The 18,542-nt window shown below is 42.8% G+C and overlaps 2 protein-coding genes across 3 annotated transcripts in view; one reads left to right on the top strand and one right to left on the bottom strand.

Annotated features, from left to right (window-relative positions):
• Positions 1-18,542, bottom strand: part of KBTBD12 (kelch repeat and BTB domain containing 12) — a 76,033-nt gene that overhangs the window by 14,223 nt on the left and 43,268 nt on the right. For both annotated transcript variants that reach the window (XM_042912459.1, XM_042912465.1), the window contains one exon: positions 10,126-10,323. In XM_042912459.1, coding sequence (XP_042768393.1) covers positions 10,126-10,323 — 198 coding nt within the window. The remainder of the gene's footprint in view (positions 1-10,125; positions 10,324-18,542) is intronic.
• Positions 12,792-18,542, top strand: part of MGLL (monoglyceride lipase) — a 245,416-nt gene continuing 239,665 nt past the window's right edge. The window contains exon 1 of the mRNA XM_042912516.1: positions 12,792-12,995. The gene's annotated coding sequence lies outside the window, so the exon portion shown is untranslated. The remainder of the gene's footprint in view (positions 12,996-18,542) is intronic.

The raw sequence follows: 18,542 nt of genomic DNA on the forward strand, positions 1-18,542 counted from the left end.
ACTCCTGTATTTAGGGCTAAAGGGCATGATGTTTGCAACTTACTCGCATATGATTAGAACAAAGTTATGTATCTGTCAGCATGTATGAACATATACATAACTATGGCCAGATGGATTCAATGACTAAGCACATGCTAAATAAAGCAAAAGGGACAATGTGTTAGTGACAGGTGAACCTGCGTACTCAGTATGCTATTTTTATTTTTGCAACTTTTCTGTAAGTTTGAAGTTGTCTCCGAGTGAGTTTTAAAAAGATCAGAGTTCCCTTCTTTGGAAAAATGTCTATTCATGTCTTCTGCCCATTTCTTAACTGGATTATTTGTTTTTTGGATATTGAGTTTAATAAGTTCTTTATAGATTTTGCATACTAACCCTTTTTCAGATATGTGCAATTTAAGAAACAAAACAGATGAACACATGGGAAGGGGAAAAAAAGAGAGAGGGAAGCAAACCACAAGAGACTCTTAACTGTAGAGAACAAACTGAGGGTTAATGGAGGAAGGTGGGTGGGGGATGGGCTAAATGGGTCATGGGCATTAAAGAGGGCAATTGTTGGGATGAACACTGGGTGTTGTATGTGAGTGATGAATCACTAGATTCTTCTCCTGAAACCAATATTACACTATATGTTAACTAACTTGAATTTAACTAAAAATTTGAAACACAAAAAACAAAAAACAACAGTTTCCCAAATTCTGTTCTGTCATGGGCATTGTGATATCTATGTTGCAAATGGCAGTAACTGATCCTAGGCCTTTCTGCTACCTGCAGTCCAGCTGATAGCAGTCTTCCCCAGCCTTTCCCAGCTTGCTGAGATTGGAGAGAAAATTGTATGTCATGCTTACAAATCAATGTCAATCTTTAAAGCTTGCAAAAACTTATAAAACATATATAGATCTGTATGCCAGCTCAGCACAGAGCATAGAGGCTGCATTCCTATTCTTGGATGTGTTCTAGAAAAAGGAATGCGAACCCAGTGATTACATGGTAAGAAGAAGCTGGTGCAAGATGAAAACAGTGACAGTCGGCTAAAATCACCAGAAGCTGAATCTGCTCAGATGCATCTTTTTAGTTAAAAGTAATAAACCCTCTTTGTTTAAAGGTGGGTGGTTAGGCTGGTGTAGAAAACTCTGTCAGTAATATCACTGAAATATCAGCTGTCAGCCATATCCCCTCTGTGATCATTGTTCCAGAACACGCTGATTACATCCACCTGCTACTCTTTTTGCCTGAGGATTTTCTCTCCACTCAAGTGCGGCAAGTTGGGAGTGCCAAGAAGTCAATCTGAGGATAAATACCTCAGATTCTGCACCCTCTGGTAAGGAACAGCCCAGAGGCTGTTCCACACTGTCTCCAAGTTTTCAAATGGGATTGAATGCCAGTGGCCCAAGGCGGTAACCTGTCAGTTAATTTTCCCTTGTGGCCCCCTACTTTCCCATCTTTTTCCTCTCTTAATGCCTCCCAGAATTATGTAAACTCAAATCCTGTCTCAGCATATATTTTGGAGGAGCTCAACCTAAGGCAGATGATTATTTTTATTAATTGGAAACTTAAATGGAAAATTAAGCCAAATGGTGTGGAAAGAAAAGCTGATGTGGAACAAGGAGTTAGTCCCTTAGCAGTCAGGACAGGAGCTGATGTGGTGTAACCCCAGGATTTCAGGATGACATGTTAGCCTCTCGCTCTCTAGTGACAGGAGGTCACACCAGTTGGAGGATATTACCTTTCTGATGGCCTGAACATGAACTGAGGCCCACTCCATTGCTCTAGCATCTAGAGAACAGTGCTGGATGACTGGAGAGGCAGAACAGGGTAAAATTGATGGCTGTTGCACCATCTTGCCCTGTATCATGGAAGGTCTCTGGGAAGGGCACAAGTGGAAGAGAAAGAAAATAAGTCAGGACAGAGCCTGAATCATTAACCTGGCTTCACTTCATCAGGCAGGCAGTTTATTATCTTGTCACTCTGGGAGGAGACAAAGGATTCTGGCAGAAGACATGAAACTGTAGTCAGAGACAAAGGACTCCGTCAGTCATGGCACACTTCCCTCAACAAGCAAACTGAAATACACCTAGGATCTAGCTTCCTTTATTTGACTTTTTTTTGTTTTGTTTTAAATTAAAAAATGTTTATGTTACTAATTTTTTTCTTCCTCCAAAATGACAAGACAGAGGAATTCACACCTAAAGAAAGAACAAGAAGAAATGACGGTCAGGGATTTAATCAGCACAGATATACGTAAGATGTCTGAACTAGAATTTAAAACCATGTTTAAATAGTAATAATAGTAGCTGAGGTTGAAAAAAGCACAGAAGACACCAGAGAACCCCTTTCTGCGGGGATAAAAGAACTAAAGTCTAGTCAGGCCAAAATTAAAAATGCTGCAACCAAGATGCAATCTCGAATGGATGCTGAAACAGCAAGAATGGATGAAGCAGAGCAGTGAATCAGCGATACAGAAGATAAAACTATGGAAAATAATGAAGCAGAAAAAAAAAGAGGGAAACAAAGGCAAAAGATCACGATACATGACTTAGAGAAGTCGGCAACTTATTAAAGAGGAATACCATTTGTATCATAGGAGTCCCAGAAGATGAAGAGACAAAAAGGGTCAGAAGGTTAAATGACCGACTTATAGCTGAAAACGTTCCTAATCTGGGGAAGGGCACAGATATTAAACTCCATGAAGCACAGAGAACTCCCACTAGATTAAAGATTCAGGCAGACTTGGATGAGAAGCAGTAGAAGGAGGCACTTACATGCCTCTATCAATAGGAGCTTCAGAAACCATCATTTTTCCTTCTTTGCCTTGGTGGCCAAGAAGCTGAGCTAAGTTCTGGAAATTTTTCTTAACTTAGGTTTTCTGATAAAATTACCCCCTCTACTTATTACTAAGCATGTTTGTAGTTTCATTGCACCTACACTTATCCTTTAAATTGTCTCCATTGTTTTTGGAATACAAATGGCATATATGACATATACAGTATAAATATGTGGTGTATGTGGAGCAAAAACCAGAGGTAGCAACTCTCCTTCAGGGTATCACAAGTTCAGTACAACTTTTCCAGGGAGGACTGAAATAGCAATAGTAAAACAGACAAATTCAATCACAGTGTATCTCTCTCTGTTGATAGTCCTGGGATAAAACAGAATTTGATCCTGTAGTTGCGACCAAAGTTGTTCCTTTCTCAACTTTCTATTTTGAGAAATTTGAAACAGTTGAAAGAAGAGTACAATGAATACCTTCAGACTTTACATCCGGATTCAATAGTAGCTAACATTTTCCCATATTTTTACTGCCTCCCTCATGTGTACACATGAACACGCACTTTCTTTTTCTGAAACCCTTAAAAATTAGTTGCAGACATGACACTTCACCCCTTCACGCTTCTTCTAAGAATAAAGATATTCCTTTACATAATTACAATACCATTATACCTATGAAAAAACATTAATTCTATCCCATTAAGTAATATTCTGTCCGTGTTCTGATTTCCCCAAAATGTCTACATTGTTGTTCTTTTCAATCAGGATCCAATAAATGCTCACATTTTGTATTTGGTTTTTATGTCCCTCTGATCCCTTTTCACTTAGGATGGAACCATCTTTTTTTCCCCATGACATTAACTTTTTTGAGTATCTGGGCCAGTTTTCTTGTTGAATGTCTACATTCTGAATTTTTCTGTTTCTCATAGGGTCATTTAACCTGTTCTTCTCCCTTGTATTCCCTATAGATTGGAAGTTTAGAGGCTTGATTACACAGGAGTTAATCATTTTGGTGGTGGTAGGCGGGCAAGAATCCTTCCTACTGTATTACACAGAAAGAAAATACACTCATTCTTGAACAACCTGGGTTTGAATTGCATGGGACTACTTATATGCAGACTTGTTTCAATAAGTATAGCAAGTACTGTAAATGTATCTTCTCCTTATTATGATTTCTTAACATTTTATTTTCTGTAGCTTATCTTAATACAATTATTTCAGCATATAACACATATACAGAATATGTGTTAATTGACTGCTTATGTTATCGGTAAGGCTTCTGGTCAAGAGTGTAGGCTACTAGTTAGGTTTTTGGAGAGTCAGAAGTTATATGTGGATTTTTGACTGCACGGGGGGTTGGTACCCTAACTCCACATTGTTTAAGGGTCAACTGTATTATAAAATTATCCCATTTTAAATGATGATTATTTGGTTGCAACGGTAGCCATCCAATTTCACCACTGTAAGAGTATATATGTTTCCTCATTGTAATTAGTATTGATTAGAATTGTGGTTAGTATTGGTATTATTTGTATTATTAGGCTAATACTTTGGTGTCATGTACATATCCTGTTCTTCATAACCTTTCAATCAATGCTTTTAGCATCCGCTGATGACTTCCCAGAACCAATTATTATATGTAGTCTTCTATCATTCCTTCTACGTTTATTATTCATTCAATCAATTATAGTCAATTATGATTTTTGATGGTCAAGTTATTTCAAATTTGGCCACGGACTGCCCTTTTACACTGGCTTGTCTGTCTTTTGATGGGACTCCCTTAAGTCTTTGATAGTTCACCTGCTTTCTGGTATAACAGGACATCCCAAGCTCAGCTCACCATTTTCATGCTCCACACCTGGAACCGGCTATTTCTCTAAGGAGCACAGCTACTTTCTAAGCCTCTGACTGAAAGCATTGTTCTACTAAGGTAGCAACTTCCTATTTGGTCCTCGCTTAGCCCTTTCAGGGCTGGGACTGCATATATTGGTTCTCTAGGGCTTATCTAGAAGTCATTCAATGAAGGTTTGTTGAATGAATGAACAATGGACATCAGCCAGGGCAGTGGTTCTCATTTGAACCACTGCATATTAGAACAATCTGAAGAGCTTTTATTTTTTTATTTTTTATTTTTTTCAATATATGAAGTTTATTGTCAAATTGGTTTCCATACAACACCCAGTGCTCATCCCAAAAGGTACCCTCCTCAATACCCATCACCCACCCTCCCCTCCCACCCCCCATCAACCCTCAGTTTGTTCTCAGTTTTTAAGAGTCTCTTATGCTTTGGCTCTCTTCCACTCTAACCTATTTTTTTTTTTTTTTGAAGAGCTTTTAAAAAATATTGATGTCTAGGCCCCATACCCAAATATTCTGATTTAACTTGTCTGGCATGGAGAGACAATTTAGCTTCCTGGTTAAAAAAACACAATACAAATGGTGGGGCCAGACTATCTGAATTTTGAATCCCAGAATCAACACGTACCCTCTGTGTGACCTCTTTAGGTGGCTTGTTTCTCCAGTGGTCTGTAAAGGTAATGACAACATCTACCTCACAGACAGGTCATGGTGAGCTTTGTATAAATTAACATATGCAAAGTGCTCACAATGGCTCCTGGGCTCCTCGCAAAGTCAACACCAAGTAAGTCTTAGATGTCCATTTGATTCTACATTTGTTAGTGAGGTAATTAATTTTTTGAAATACTTCCCAACGCAGTTCCTCTTTTTGATTATTCAAGTTTGTCCTCGGCAGCCTTTCTCCCTTTAGGGCTGGGCCCCGTGCTGAATGAGAGAAGACAGAGGGGTGGTTTGCGAGAAATTCCTGCCAGGGACAGGGAAAAGGCAGAGAGCTTCTCTGGTCCTGGGCAGAGAAGGGGCAGCTTCCTGGCTCCCCTAGAATTATCCAGGGAAGATGGTGCAAATGAGTCAGCTGGGTTAAGGGGGACTGGAAGCAGAAGGGCCTTACGGCTGGACTCTGGCGGAATCTCTCTGCCCAGAGCTCTACCCACTCTGGTAGCCAGCATGGAGCCAAAGTGGAGAAGAGGTGTGCTCCCTCAGCTCGCTCAAGGCGTTCCTATGTGACCTTGGAAGGATTGCAAGAGTAGCTACAGACTGCAAATAAGTGCAGGTGCCAACTGGCTGCTGTAGTGGTAAAAGGTGAGGGGACCCTGCCCCAGGGACTTAGGGGGAAACACACTAAAACCAGAGGCTGGGAGGAAGACGCAGGTGAGTCTCAAAGAGCTAGTAGCTGGAACAAGAGCCAAAGTGGGGGCTCTGTCAGCAAGAAGCCAGCTGAGCCCTGGGAGCAGCCCCTACTCCCGGGATATTCAAGAATCCTGGGTGCTCACTGGAGCTAGAAAACACGGGATGCTTCCTCTCCAAGCTCACTTGGTCCCTCGAAAGGTAGGACTTCTGGGGGTGCCTGGGTGGCTCAGTGAGTTGAGAGTCTCACTTTGGCTCGGGACATGATCTCACGGTTCGGAATTCGAGCCCTGCATCGGACTCACTGCTGTCAGCGCAGAACCCGCTGCGGATCTTCTGTCCCCCTCTCTCTGTCCCTCTCCTGCTGGCGCTTTCTCAAAAAGGCAGGATTTCTGTGTCATCGACACAGGGATCCTTTGCAAGTTCCTAAGGCCACGATGCCATCTCCTCCTGGAGGCTTTTATGAGCAGGAATAAGTTCCCGCCACTAGGTGTCACCTGCCACCACTGTCTCTCTGTCTCTGGAAACTTAACATTTCTGTCCCTGGATAGAGCCATTTCTGCCTCTTCCACACAAAGAACTCCCCTCCACTGCACTCTCCTGTGGGCAGTTCAGCTAATTCTCCTTATTAGTGTTAAACACAAGAGCCAATTACTTTGGGGGGAGAGAGAGGAAGAGCCTCTTTTTCCTTAATAACAGCATTATTGAGATATGATCTACATGCCATACAATTCATCTTTAAAAAATGTGTAATTCAGTGTATTTTAGTGTATTCACAGAGCTATGCAACCATCACCAGCATCTAATTTCAAAACATTTTTGTCACCTCAGAAAGAAACCTTGTACCCCGTACCCACTGGCAGTCATTTCTTGTTCCTGATTCCCCTTGACAAGCACAAATCCACTTTCTATCTTTATGCATTTGCCTATTCTGCACATTTCATAGAAATGGAACCATACAGGGTCATCTGTGATGGCTTTCTTTTACTTAGCATAATGTTTTCAAGGTTCATTTACGTTGTAGTGTATGTTAGGACTCCATTCCTTTTTAGTGTCAAATAATATTCCATTGTGTGAATGTACCGTATTTCCTTTCTGCAGTCATTAGTTGATAGACACTTGGGTTGTTTCTACTTTTGGGGTGTTAAAAATACTGCTGCTATGGGGGCGCCTGGGTGGCTCAGTTGGTTAAGCATCTGACTCTTGGTTTTGGCTCAGGTCATGATCTCAAGTCACGAGATTGAGCCCCGTGTCGGCCTCTGCATGGGGCATGGGATCTGTTTGGGATTCTCTCTCTCTCTCTCTCTCTCTGCCCTTCCTCTGTTGGTGCTCTCTGTCTCTGTCTCTGTCTCTCTCTCCTCTCAAAAAAAAAAAAAAAGAGAGAGTGGGATGCCATGGAATGCCATGGAAACTTTCTCTGTGAGGTTCTCCACAGGGTGACTTGACTTATGCTTTATTTTGGGGCTGGTCAGGTCCCCGAAGACAAGTCTTCCGGCCCCCTGCTGGAGGCTAAGGCTGCCCACATTCCGGGAGCCAGGGAGGGAAGAAAAGTGGTGTCTCAATATTCAGTGTGCAATTTTCGCTCAGCCTGCCTGTTTTAATAGCGAGTGCTTGCCCTCCACTCTCGGCCTCAGCTTCGGTCTCCACTGGGGTGAGCAGGGGCTCTGTGTCACTACTGAGAGTGGGGCAGGAGACTGGCTCCTCCTTGCTTCCAGCCAGTCTTCATCGTCTTGGCTTCATGTTTCAATCGCCTTTTTCCTGAATCAACTACACAGATTATGAGACATTCGTTGCTGGACTGTGGTTTTCTGAATAAATAAATGGAATGACTAGGTTTGTGTCACACAAGGAGAGGAAATCCAGTGCCTGTTTTTAGATCTGATGCTGAAGTTTCTGGTTCATAACGGGCATGCTATTATACAATTGCTCTATTTTTCATAAACCCCAGGAATGATTCATTCAGCTAATCCCAGACAATCCATCATGTTAGGACCAAATAATTAAAATGGACTTTGAGAGCTCATATGGTAAATCCCTTTCCCTCTGGCTGAGAACATTATTAGTCCCCTGTAGTACCAAGAAAAGAGGTTGGCTCATAGTATGAGGATAGACCGTTTGAAAAGTTGGAGGTTATCAGTTCTCTAAGTCAATATTATACAAGGAATGAAAAGATAAAGAAAGGAGACAAAACAGAATGATCTTCTCGGTCTTTAGACACTAACTGCCACCCACCCCTCTGGATGTTCTGAGGCCATCCTTTGTATTCTCCTGGTGAAGAGAAAGCCAAAAGCCAGGGGATGAAGAGGAGGCCTGTGATCCCAGCAGGAGGAGAGCCCTGGTGGGTGTGTGGATCCAGCAGCTGGAATCTCTCTCCTGACTCCATACTCGTATCCTTCTTACACACAGAGCTTGAACCTGGGGGCACTTATACATCTCCTTCCTAAGCCAGGGTTCTTGGCTACTGTGATAGATGACACAAGCATGTGCAGTTTAACATAAAAGATATTAAAAGCACTTTTTAAAAAACCTCTTTGGAAAGTTGTCTGAAGAACAGACAGAGAAAGGAAAATTAAAGGTTTTTATTATGGGAATACTCAAACATACACAAAAGTAGTAAAATAACACCCCAGTGTATCCATTATCTAGCTTTACCAATTAGCAACATTTTACCAATGCTATAAAATCTGTTCTCGCCCCCCTCACCCCAATCACTTTTTAAAAAGTCTTTGCTGGAGTAGATTAAAGCCAATTTCAGACAGCATATCACTGACACCCATAAATACTTCTAGATGATCTCTAATTGTTAACATTTCTCTTTTTTCCTTTCTCCTTTATATAAAACCACGAGGCCATTATCATCATAACCGAACAATTAACAATTCCCGAATACCATCTAATTCTCCAGTCCATATTAACATTTTCCAGATTATCTGAAAAATATCCTTTTTTAAAAAAAATTTTTTTAATGTTTATTTATTTTTGACAGAGAGAGAGAGAGAGAGAGAGAGAATGAATGGGGGAGGGGCAGAGAGAGAGGGAGACATAGAATCAAAGCAGGCTTCAGGCTCTGAGCTGTCAGCACACAGCCCGACCCGGGGCTCGAACTCACGGACCACGAGATCATGACCTGAGCTGAAGTTGGACGCTTAACCGACTGAGCCACCCAGGCGCCCAGAAAAATATCTTTTTACAGGAGATTTGTTTGAATCAAGGGGCAAATAAGGCCCACTTGTTGTATTCAGTCTATCCATCTCCTCTTGTGGTTGGTAATGAAAACTTCATTCTTAACTTACGTCTAATTATGTGCATTAAAAATGAAGGTGGGCTTATAAAAGGCTTTGCTCTGCTGCAGTGTCAGCTTTATTTTAATCTGGCCCCCTTCCAAAGTTTTAAGTGCTCTGGAGGCATGCTTTTCATGGATATATACTGGCCTAGCGCTTCTATCAGTGAGGTTAGAATTGAACAGTTCGTCATTTCAATATACCTGCATTCCGCCGTATTTACTGGTAAGGCGAAATAACTTTGGAGACAGTTGCTTATGAGATTGGTGCCTATTTCAACAATTTCTGTTACATTAAAAATTCTAAATCCATACTGTGTTTTGCAGTGACGGTAGAGTCTGGTACGTGGGAACTAAGTGTGGTAATAAATACGTGTGTATTTAGAAATGCTTTCAAGCAATTGATTTCAAGTGGTAGTCGTGGAGGACGAATAAGAGTGTCCTCTGAGGGTGGGATCTCTTGGTCATTAAAGACAGTGATGAAACCCAACAGTCCGGCCATGGCTCTATTTCTGCCTGGTCTTCACGTTCTCAAATCTCTCGTTAGCCCTGCAGTCGGGCCTTAGACTTGCTCTCCCACTTCTCCTCTCCTCATATTCGGCTAATATTTACTGAGTGACTGCTGTAGGCCAGACACATTATAAACTGGATCTCATTTAACTCTTAAAATAGCCTGTGGGGGTGGCGGTTCCATTTTGCAGCTGTGAAAACCCAGTTCAGAGCTTCGGTGAGAGGCTCCAGGCCACTGAATTCTGAAGGCCAGGCTTCTTCCCGGGCTCACCCTGCTGTCTGGATTATCCTTTGGGGGCTGGGTCAGTTAAGGGAGTTTAAAGCCAACACCGGCGGAGGTGATAAAACATTTAAAATTGGATCGGTACCTGCTCCGTGGAATCCCCCGCAGACATAGAGCTTCCCATCCACTGCTCCTGCGTTGGTAGAATTGGTTCGAAGGGAGAGCAGGGGACTTGGCATAGGTGGGCCCTCTCTCCAGAAGTCCCCATCAGGGTTATAGATCTCTACCACATCGAGGCACTTTCGAACCTGGCCTTTGTCTCGACCTACACAGCCAATTCCACCTACAGAGAATGATACACAGAAATGAGATGACCAAGAACTGCCCCTTCATCGTGGTTAGCACCCCCTTCCTGCTACAGTTTGTATCACACATTTACAGGCCTTTGACTTTTCCTTGCTTGGTGCTACTTCTCAGATAATTTCTTTCCTTTGCTTGCTCTTTCTTTCTTTCTTTCTTTCTTTCTTTCTTTCTTTTTATGTTTATTTTTTTAGAGAGACAGGGAGACAGAGTGCCAGTGGGGGAGGGGCAGAGAGAGAGGGAGACACAGAATTGGGAGCAGGTTCCAGGCTCTGAGCCGTCAGCACGGAGCCCAATGTGCAGCTCAAACCCATGAACCGTAAGATCATGACTTGAGTCAAAGTCAGGCACCTAACTGACTGAGCCACCCAGGCACCCCATCTTTGTTTTTTTTTTTTTTTAATGTTTATTTTTGACAGAGAGAGCACGAGCAGGGGAGGGGCAGAGAGAAAGAGAGACACAGAATCCGAAGCAGGCTCCAGGCTCTGAGTTGTCAGCACAGAGTCCAACACGGGGCTCGAACTCATGAATCATGAGATCATGACCTGAGTCGAAGTCTGATGCTCAACCGATTGAGCTACCCAGGTGCCCCTCAGATAATTTCCAAGCAATAGTGATGTCTGCTCCGTACTCCATACCCAAATTTAACATCATTTTTATTCATAGTGTTCTGTATGTTTGTGCTATGCATGAGGCTGATTCCCTTCTATGTTCTACAACTTCCAACACTGGTTCACACAATGAGCATCGCCCTTAGAATAAGAATTTCAAGTTTGAATGTGAGGGTAACTCAACTCTGACATCTGTCTTTCTGTTGGTTGTTAGCAATGATTTCACTAATCTGCTAGTAGGGATGCATCCTTTCCATTCTTCATCATTGTAAGCTTGTCTCTTCCTCTCTTCTTAAGTTGCATGAACTTTTCCCCATGAGGGAAGGGCTCTCCTTTAATGAATTTCAAGTTTGAGGTCAAAGAAAGGCTCCAAACTCAAATGCCCAGGGCTTGTTCCATTTTTGGATGATACAGGTCATTCAACAGCTATTCACTGGTTGCCTATTTTATCAAGGCAATGTGCTAAATTATAAGAAGTTTAGGGAAATGGATAAGGCATGTTTCTTGCTCTTAAGAAATTAATGAGGTGGAGGGGCACCTGGGTGGCTCAGTGGGTTAAATGTCCGACTTCGGCTCAGGTCATGATCTCACGGTTCATGGGTTGGAGCCCCGCATTGGGCTCTGTGCTGTCAGCTCAGAGCCTGGAGCCTGCTTTGGATTCTGTCTCCTCTCTCTCTCTGCTCCTCCCCTGCCCATGCTCTGTCTCTCTCTTAAAAAATAAAATAAACCTTAAAAAATTTTTAAATGAAATTAACGAGACACAAAGGGTCATGTATGCAGATAAATAGGTAGACAACATCATGACAGGTAACTTAGAAGAGATACAAATTAGACTCAGAAGTCCAGAGTCTGTGACAAGTAACAGATATATCATTTACATAGTTATGATTTTAAGTCCAGCCCTTCATGGGAAAAGTAATCGTATAAGAATTTCTAATACACTGTAATAAGAAACACTCGTTTGTAGGTGATCTTTTTTTTTTCTCTCCTCCGAAGTCCCACAGTGAAAGGTCTTTGCCGCCAGGGCCATGTTTCTTGACCTGAAGGATGGCTCCTGAGGCAAAGGTGAATTTCCCGGAAGGACAGACACTCCTCTCATGGGTGACCTCCTTCCATGCTGACCCAATCTGACAACCCTGCTCTGCATGACCAATCTCCTTCCTGTTTCGGGGGTCCAGAAGAGTCGTGTTGGCTGGGGCTTGGCTGTGTTGTTTACAGCAGTATCAAAAAACCTAAACTGAGCTGCTCTGACCTCCTGGCATTTACCTCACGTACCACTTACTGAGAATTTAATCAGATACCATTTCATGGCATTTTTTCTTTCACTGTTACTTAACACCTTTTGCCCGTCGTTGTGCTAGTCAGATGGTATTTTCATCACTGCCTGTTTTTTTTTCAGTCTTTCTTCATACCTAGCACAGTGTCTGACACATGGGTGCCTGGAACGAATGAATGAATGAATGAATGAATGAGAAATTTAACTCTTCCTCTGCTTTCTCTGTCCAAGTGGATGTATTGTAAGCTCACTGAGGGCAAAGGTTGCTTTTTACACCTCATATCTCACAGTGCCTCACACCCAGTGCTCAAAGAATTCAAGGAGATTGATGGGAACAGCTTATTTTCACCCTGGTCGGGACGTACGCCAGGCAGGAGAGGTGATGGCAGAGGACTTTGGAGGAAGATTCCATTTTTTTTATCCCCCCTCTTTGCTGATGGAGCCTGGCCTGTTTCCTGTCTCAGTATGAATCCAGGGACAGAGACTATCAGCTCAGGAAGCTCCTAGTTGCTTTCTCTTGTATCCGACCAGATAAATAATTTAGCCCATTCCAGTGCCAAGTCTGGGCCGCAGCGTTTCCAAGGAGGGGACACGCTGGCCTTGGCTAACCGCACGGCTCTGCTGTTCACGGGCCCTCTTTCAGCGTGGCACTGTGGTAGTCAGAGGTGTCTTAGGCCAACAAGAAGTGGAATTTCCTATGTGTGGGGCAAGACGGACTTCAAGAAGAGGATTTATCACCAGCAGCTAAACCTGGCAACTACTCATCAGGTAAGAACGAGACGACTTAGTTACCTGCTCTGCAAAGACCCAGGAGAGGTATTATTAGGCTGGTTTATATTACAACCACTTTGGAAAACTTATGAACAAGTGGAAGCAAGCAGGTTAAATGTGAGCCACTGGGAGTCAGGCTGGGGGCAGGCGCAGCACCCAGCATCCTGAACAGAACTTAGAAGTTTCACTAAGAGCCCATTCGAAAAGCTTTCCCAACATAATGTGTATGAAGAATGGTAGTATTCTCTTGGTTTTTGGAATAATCGGAGCGCTTGCCATTTTTGTTATTCTGGTACTAAGTGCACTTAATTATCACGTGCAGCCCTCACTCTGCTCTTGGAGACATGTGCCCTTTCTGTTTGGTTGGCAGACCGCGTGCACGCTCCGCTTGCGGGTGCCACATGGCTTACGGGACATTGTCTTTGCTCCTGACCATTAATGTGTGAATATGTTCCCTGTCTCACTTGGATGTAATCCCACCATCAAGTACACTTAGAGCGTCACTCTGTAACAGCAGACTTAATGAGCTTAAACTGAAGGTGAATCCTGATTAGATAAATAATCAAATAAAAGCGTGATCTTTATTAATAAGTCAGCAGCGGCACCACAAGAGAACTCTTTTGATGAGAGAAATCTAGGGTAGGATCAGCACATCTTTAGAATTTCAATGAGATACCTCCATATCTTTAATTTATATGCTATCAGAACCTCTCAGCCTGACTTTTCTTTATTCAAAACAGGCAAATGAATAGAAATCAGCTTTGGGAGTCATCCCCAAATCGACCTCAAGTGCAAACTATACTCCTTAGGGTTTTTTCATTGGGTGGAAATTATAGAAGAGGACAGTTTCTGCCTCTCCTCATTTTTGTTTCTACAAAAATGAAGACCCACTCTTCTTGGGTTTGGCTGCTACTGATTCCTTCTCTTCTGTGGCCTGGCGGGGAGGTGGCTGAGGGCAGAGGGGAGTAGCACTTCTCTGACCCCCTCCAAGGACTCCCTGTCCACAGCACCCTGCCTGCAATGGGGCTGGCTCCCAGCATCTGCCCTGACGGGTAGCCTTCAGGTGGCAGACTTACTCTATTCTTCCCTGGGCTGGATCCAAAAGAGGAAGGGGATTGTGTAATGGCTCTGACAAGCTCCCAAAGTTACTTGCATTGCTAAAGACGCTTTAGAAACAAGCTTTAGTAAATATCTTTGGTGTCGTAAGCTCCCTTGTGACGCAGGAAAAACACGTGGGCTTTTGGAAACAGCCAGACTCTGGTTTACATGCTTGGGTCGCCACTTACTAGCTGGTAACGTGGGTCAATATGATTTACCCAAGCCTCAGTTTTCTCATCTGTAAATTAAGGATAATAATACCAATGTCATAAGTTGTGGCAACGATTACATTATTATATTACTATGTAAAGGGGAAGAGGGGTAAGGAGGTACTTGCATTTGCTGTGTATCTATTCACAGGCATTCCTATGGGAATTTTCTTTATTCTCCTGTACTGTATGTAAACAAAATGGCTGGCAGGCAGTGTGAATTCTTTCTCCTGCATGTTCTGCAATGTTGGGTAAGTAAGCCAGTGGTCACCGAAGTTGCTAAAATCTTATGTTTGCTTCTTCTCAATTTAACTATTTGCTATGTCTATGGTTGATTTGACTGTGTGGTCAAATCTCTCTTAAAGTTTCGTCTTCAGGAGGTCAGGGGGCTGCAAAGTAGGCTGAGCCATCATCTCAGCCATCATGAGGAGAAAAGCTCCCTGACAAGATTTAGAGGAATTCATTTGGTCATGAACGTCAGAGAGAGGCAGGGGCTATCAAGTGACATCCTAAAAGCCAGAAAAGGATTTTGCAGTGAGCAGGTTTCCAGGAGCGAAGCTGGCCCACCCGTCTGAGTGGATGGACTACTTTCTGACTTGTGTGTCAAATGCGATCTATTCACTGCTGATATAATGCCTGTGACGATTTTGTTCTCACTTGAGTTGTCTGCTCTCCGAGTTTTTTTCTACTCTCATTTTAGAGTTCCCGATTTGGAGCCTAAGACCCTAGGAGATGCGATCTTGTTCCTTTCTTAGTCTAACACAGGCATCTTGGGTATTTTCAGAAAAAAGTCCTTGAGGACTGGGTTGAAAGCAGGCTTATCTGCCATTTACAAAATTCCGGGTGATGCCAGGCACTGCTTATCTGTGTTGTGCCTTGGCTCCCAGAACATGGTCTGACAGTCCTCACTTGTAATAAGGCCATTCTCTTCACCTGCTAACCCTTTACTGTCCTTTGCCAGTTTTTTTCTCACCAGGCTAAGAAAACAATCATCTGTCTGCATTTAATTTGCTCTTCAAAACATATTAGCTTGAAAATCAAATAAAAGAGCTGAAAAGTTCTTGATTGTGAAAAGCTTGATTTTGCTTGAGGGCAAATCATGTGTTTGAAATGTCTTACATTTCCACTGGAATTAGAAATACATTTCCAGGGACACCTGCGTGGCTCAGTCGGTTAAGTGTCAGACTCTTGGTTTCAGCTCAGGTCATGATGTCACAGTCTCATGGGTTCAAGCCCCACCTTGGGCTCTGCGCTGCCAGCATGGAGCCTGCTTGGGATTCTCTCTCCTGTCTCTCTGCTCCTCTCCAACTTGTGCTGTGTCTGTTTCTTTTAAAATAAATGAATAACCTAAAAAAATTAAAAAACAATACATTTCCACATTGAGAGAGAGAGAGAGAGAGGGAGAGAGAGAGAGAGAGAGAGAGAAATATACTTCCCACTGGAAATGTAGGCAGCTGAATAGTAAGTTCTGGCACTGAGCCCTCGGGTGCCAGATAAACTGCAATTACAAAATTGCTGTCCCACCCGATTCTGATAATCCCTGGGCTTTACTGGACCCAGTCCTGGGAGTCAGTGGATTTGAATATGTGAGACATATTCAAATACGTGGCCTGACCCCAGCAGTTCTTTCAAGCCCTGGGGTCCTCTTTCTTTCCTTCCTTCCTTCCTTCCTTCCTTCCTTCCTTCCTTCCTTCCCCACACCTCTTCACTAGCTTGTTCTGCAGGCTTGACAGGTCTGAAGGCTGAGTCCCTATGGGGAGAACCAGGGAGAGCCTGGGAATGGTGGGTAGGAGCAAGCTTAGCAGGTGACCTAGAGATGTCACGCCAGGTCAGGGGTGACAGGGCTCAGCCTCAGATGAATATCACCACTGTCCTCCTTGATTCAGCAACCTCTGTATCTCACCCGTCACCCAATTCCATTGGTGGTACCTCCTCAACACGTCTCCTATGTACCCCTTCCCTGTAAGGTACACAAGCTTTGATGACCCAGCCACTGCCTGGTGCTACACCTTCCTATCACCTCATGCTCCAGGCATGCTGGGCTGCTTGCAGCTCCCCAAACAGGTGAGGCTATGTAGCTCTTGGCCTTTGCTTAGGCTGATCTCTGTCTAGAATGGCCTCTCTTCCTCCTCCTCCCCTCCTTCCTCTCCCTCCTCGTCCTCCTCCTCCACTTCAAAAACTCCTACTTCTCTTTTAAGGCTCAGCTCAATAGTCACCATCAATAAATCTTTCATGTCTAGGGGCGTCTGGCTGGCTCAGTCGGTAGAGCACACAACTCTTGATCTCGGGGTTGTGAGTTTGAGCCCCATGGTGGGTGTAGAGATTACTTAAAAATAAAAAAATCTTAAAAAAAAAATCTTTCATGTCTCTACATAAAATTGGCCATTCCTTTCTTTGGGCTTCCACTGTCCTTTGAACCGAAATCAGATTCTATATATAAGATATATTGTTCTTATTTATCTTTATGTATGTTTCCCTATTAGATTAGGTTGTAAGTCACTTGAGGGCAGAAGAGTGTCTAGGTCACATCTGTATCCTCAACACTTTTTACAGATAGTTACGAAATAAACATTTAACTAAATGCAGAAATGGATCCGCTCCTCACCCTCATCCCAGGTATCTTTTTTCTTACACATTTTGTCAAAACAAAAAGCAATGACTGGCTTCCCAGAATGTGGCAAGCCCTGAGTCCAAAGGGCTGAAAATTCACTTCCTGTCAGTTTATAAAAATCATCTTCTTAAGGATACAGGAATGTCCGCCCAGGTATTAAGAGAAATTGTGGGTGTGAGTCTGTTGTTGTTGGGCTCAGCTCTTCCCCCCGGGTCAGCCTGCCTACATCAGTTAACTTCTCTTAACCTGGGCTGGACCTGACCTGACAGGACACGAGCCCACACTCTGCTAATACTTCTCTGAGGTGAGGACTATGAATCAGATATATTCCCCGGCTGAAAAATGTAGACACACAGGATGTAAATCCTTGAAGGCAAGGTATGCGTATTGCTATATTCTCTGAGGTGCTTTGTCGAGTAACTAACTATTAAAGAAAAAAGGCCATAATAAGGGTGTGGCATGTTTATCTCATGTGTAAATAAAATGATTTGCAGAAAACCATAATTTGTGCTCATTTCCATATTTACCCAAGAACTTGTAGAGAATCGGAGTGATAAAAAAATGCTCACATATATGAATCAGGATAAACTCGTTGAAGATAACACATTCTACTCTTTTATGATGTCTTAAAACATATGTTATTCTCTGCCTTAGTGAACTGAAGATACCAAATGTAATTAAACATTTTCTCAAGGATTCAGGAGTAACAATACAACTTGTTGTCATAATATGCCATAGATACAGAGATGACTCTATTCATTAGGCTGCGCGAAAACAGACCCAAGATTTGCTTTCATGAACAAATCTTTGCTGTTGGTGTGGCTTTTAGCAATTTACCTCTTTTCATAGAAGCAAAGCATAGAATGTCTAGGTGCACAGCCCTTTGGCTGTGGAACACTATGCTAAATCAGGGGCCAAGACAACAGTCTCCAGAGATATTTCTCACTCACTTTCAAGAACATTATCATCACTGCTCATCAGGGGCTTTCACATTGGAGAAGCTTCCAATTTTGACTTAAGAGTAAAAAAGTGCTTTAAATTTATAGTTAATTTTAAGCAATCTATAAGTATATTCTGGATATCCACTCTGTATTTATACTAGGTATCTGAGAATAATACGTTTAAGAACCTTTTTTTTTGTCCTTAAGACACAGTCTACTGGGGGCTGTGGGTGGGGGCACCTGGGTGGCTCAGTCGGTTGAGCGTCCGACTTCAGCTCAGGTCATGATCTCATAGTTTGGGAGTTCGAGCCCCACGTCGGGCTCTGTGCTGTCAGCTCGGAGCCTGGAGACTGCTTTGGATTCTGTGTCTCCTTCTCTCTCTGCCCCTCCCCTGCTTGTGCTCTGTCTCTCTCTGTCTCTCAAAAATAAGTAAATGTAAAAAAAAATTAAAGAAAAAAAAGACACAGTGTACTGGGAAACCAAAGGCAAATATGAAATCACAAGTCACATAGCATTATAATTATACATGGATTGAATAAATAAGTATATATAAATAAAATATATATTATAAACTTATAAATGAAATATATACATAAAATATAATTTCTAACTAACTGTCACAAAGGAACGCGGGACTGCCAACTTTCTGTGAACTTTCAGGATATCAGTGATAAAAATTACTATA

This window comes from Panthera leo, chromosome A2 (genome assembly GCF_018350215.1).
Source record: "Panthera leo isolate Ple1 chromosome A2, P.leo_Ple1_pat1.1, whole genome shotgun sequence".
Lineage (NCBI taxonomy): Eukaryota > Metazoa > Chordata > Mammalia > Carnivora > Felidae > Panthera > Panthera leo.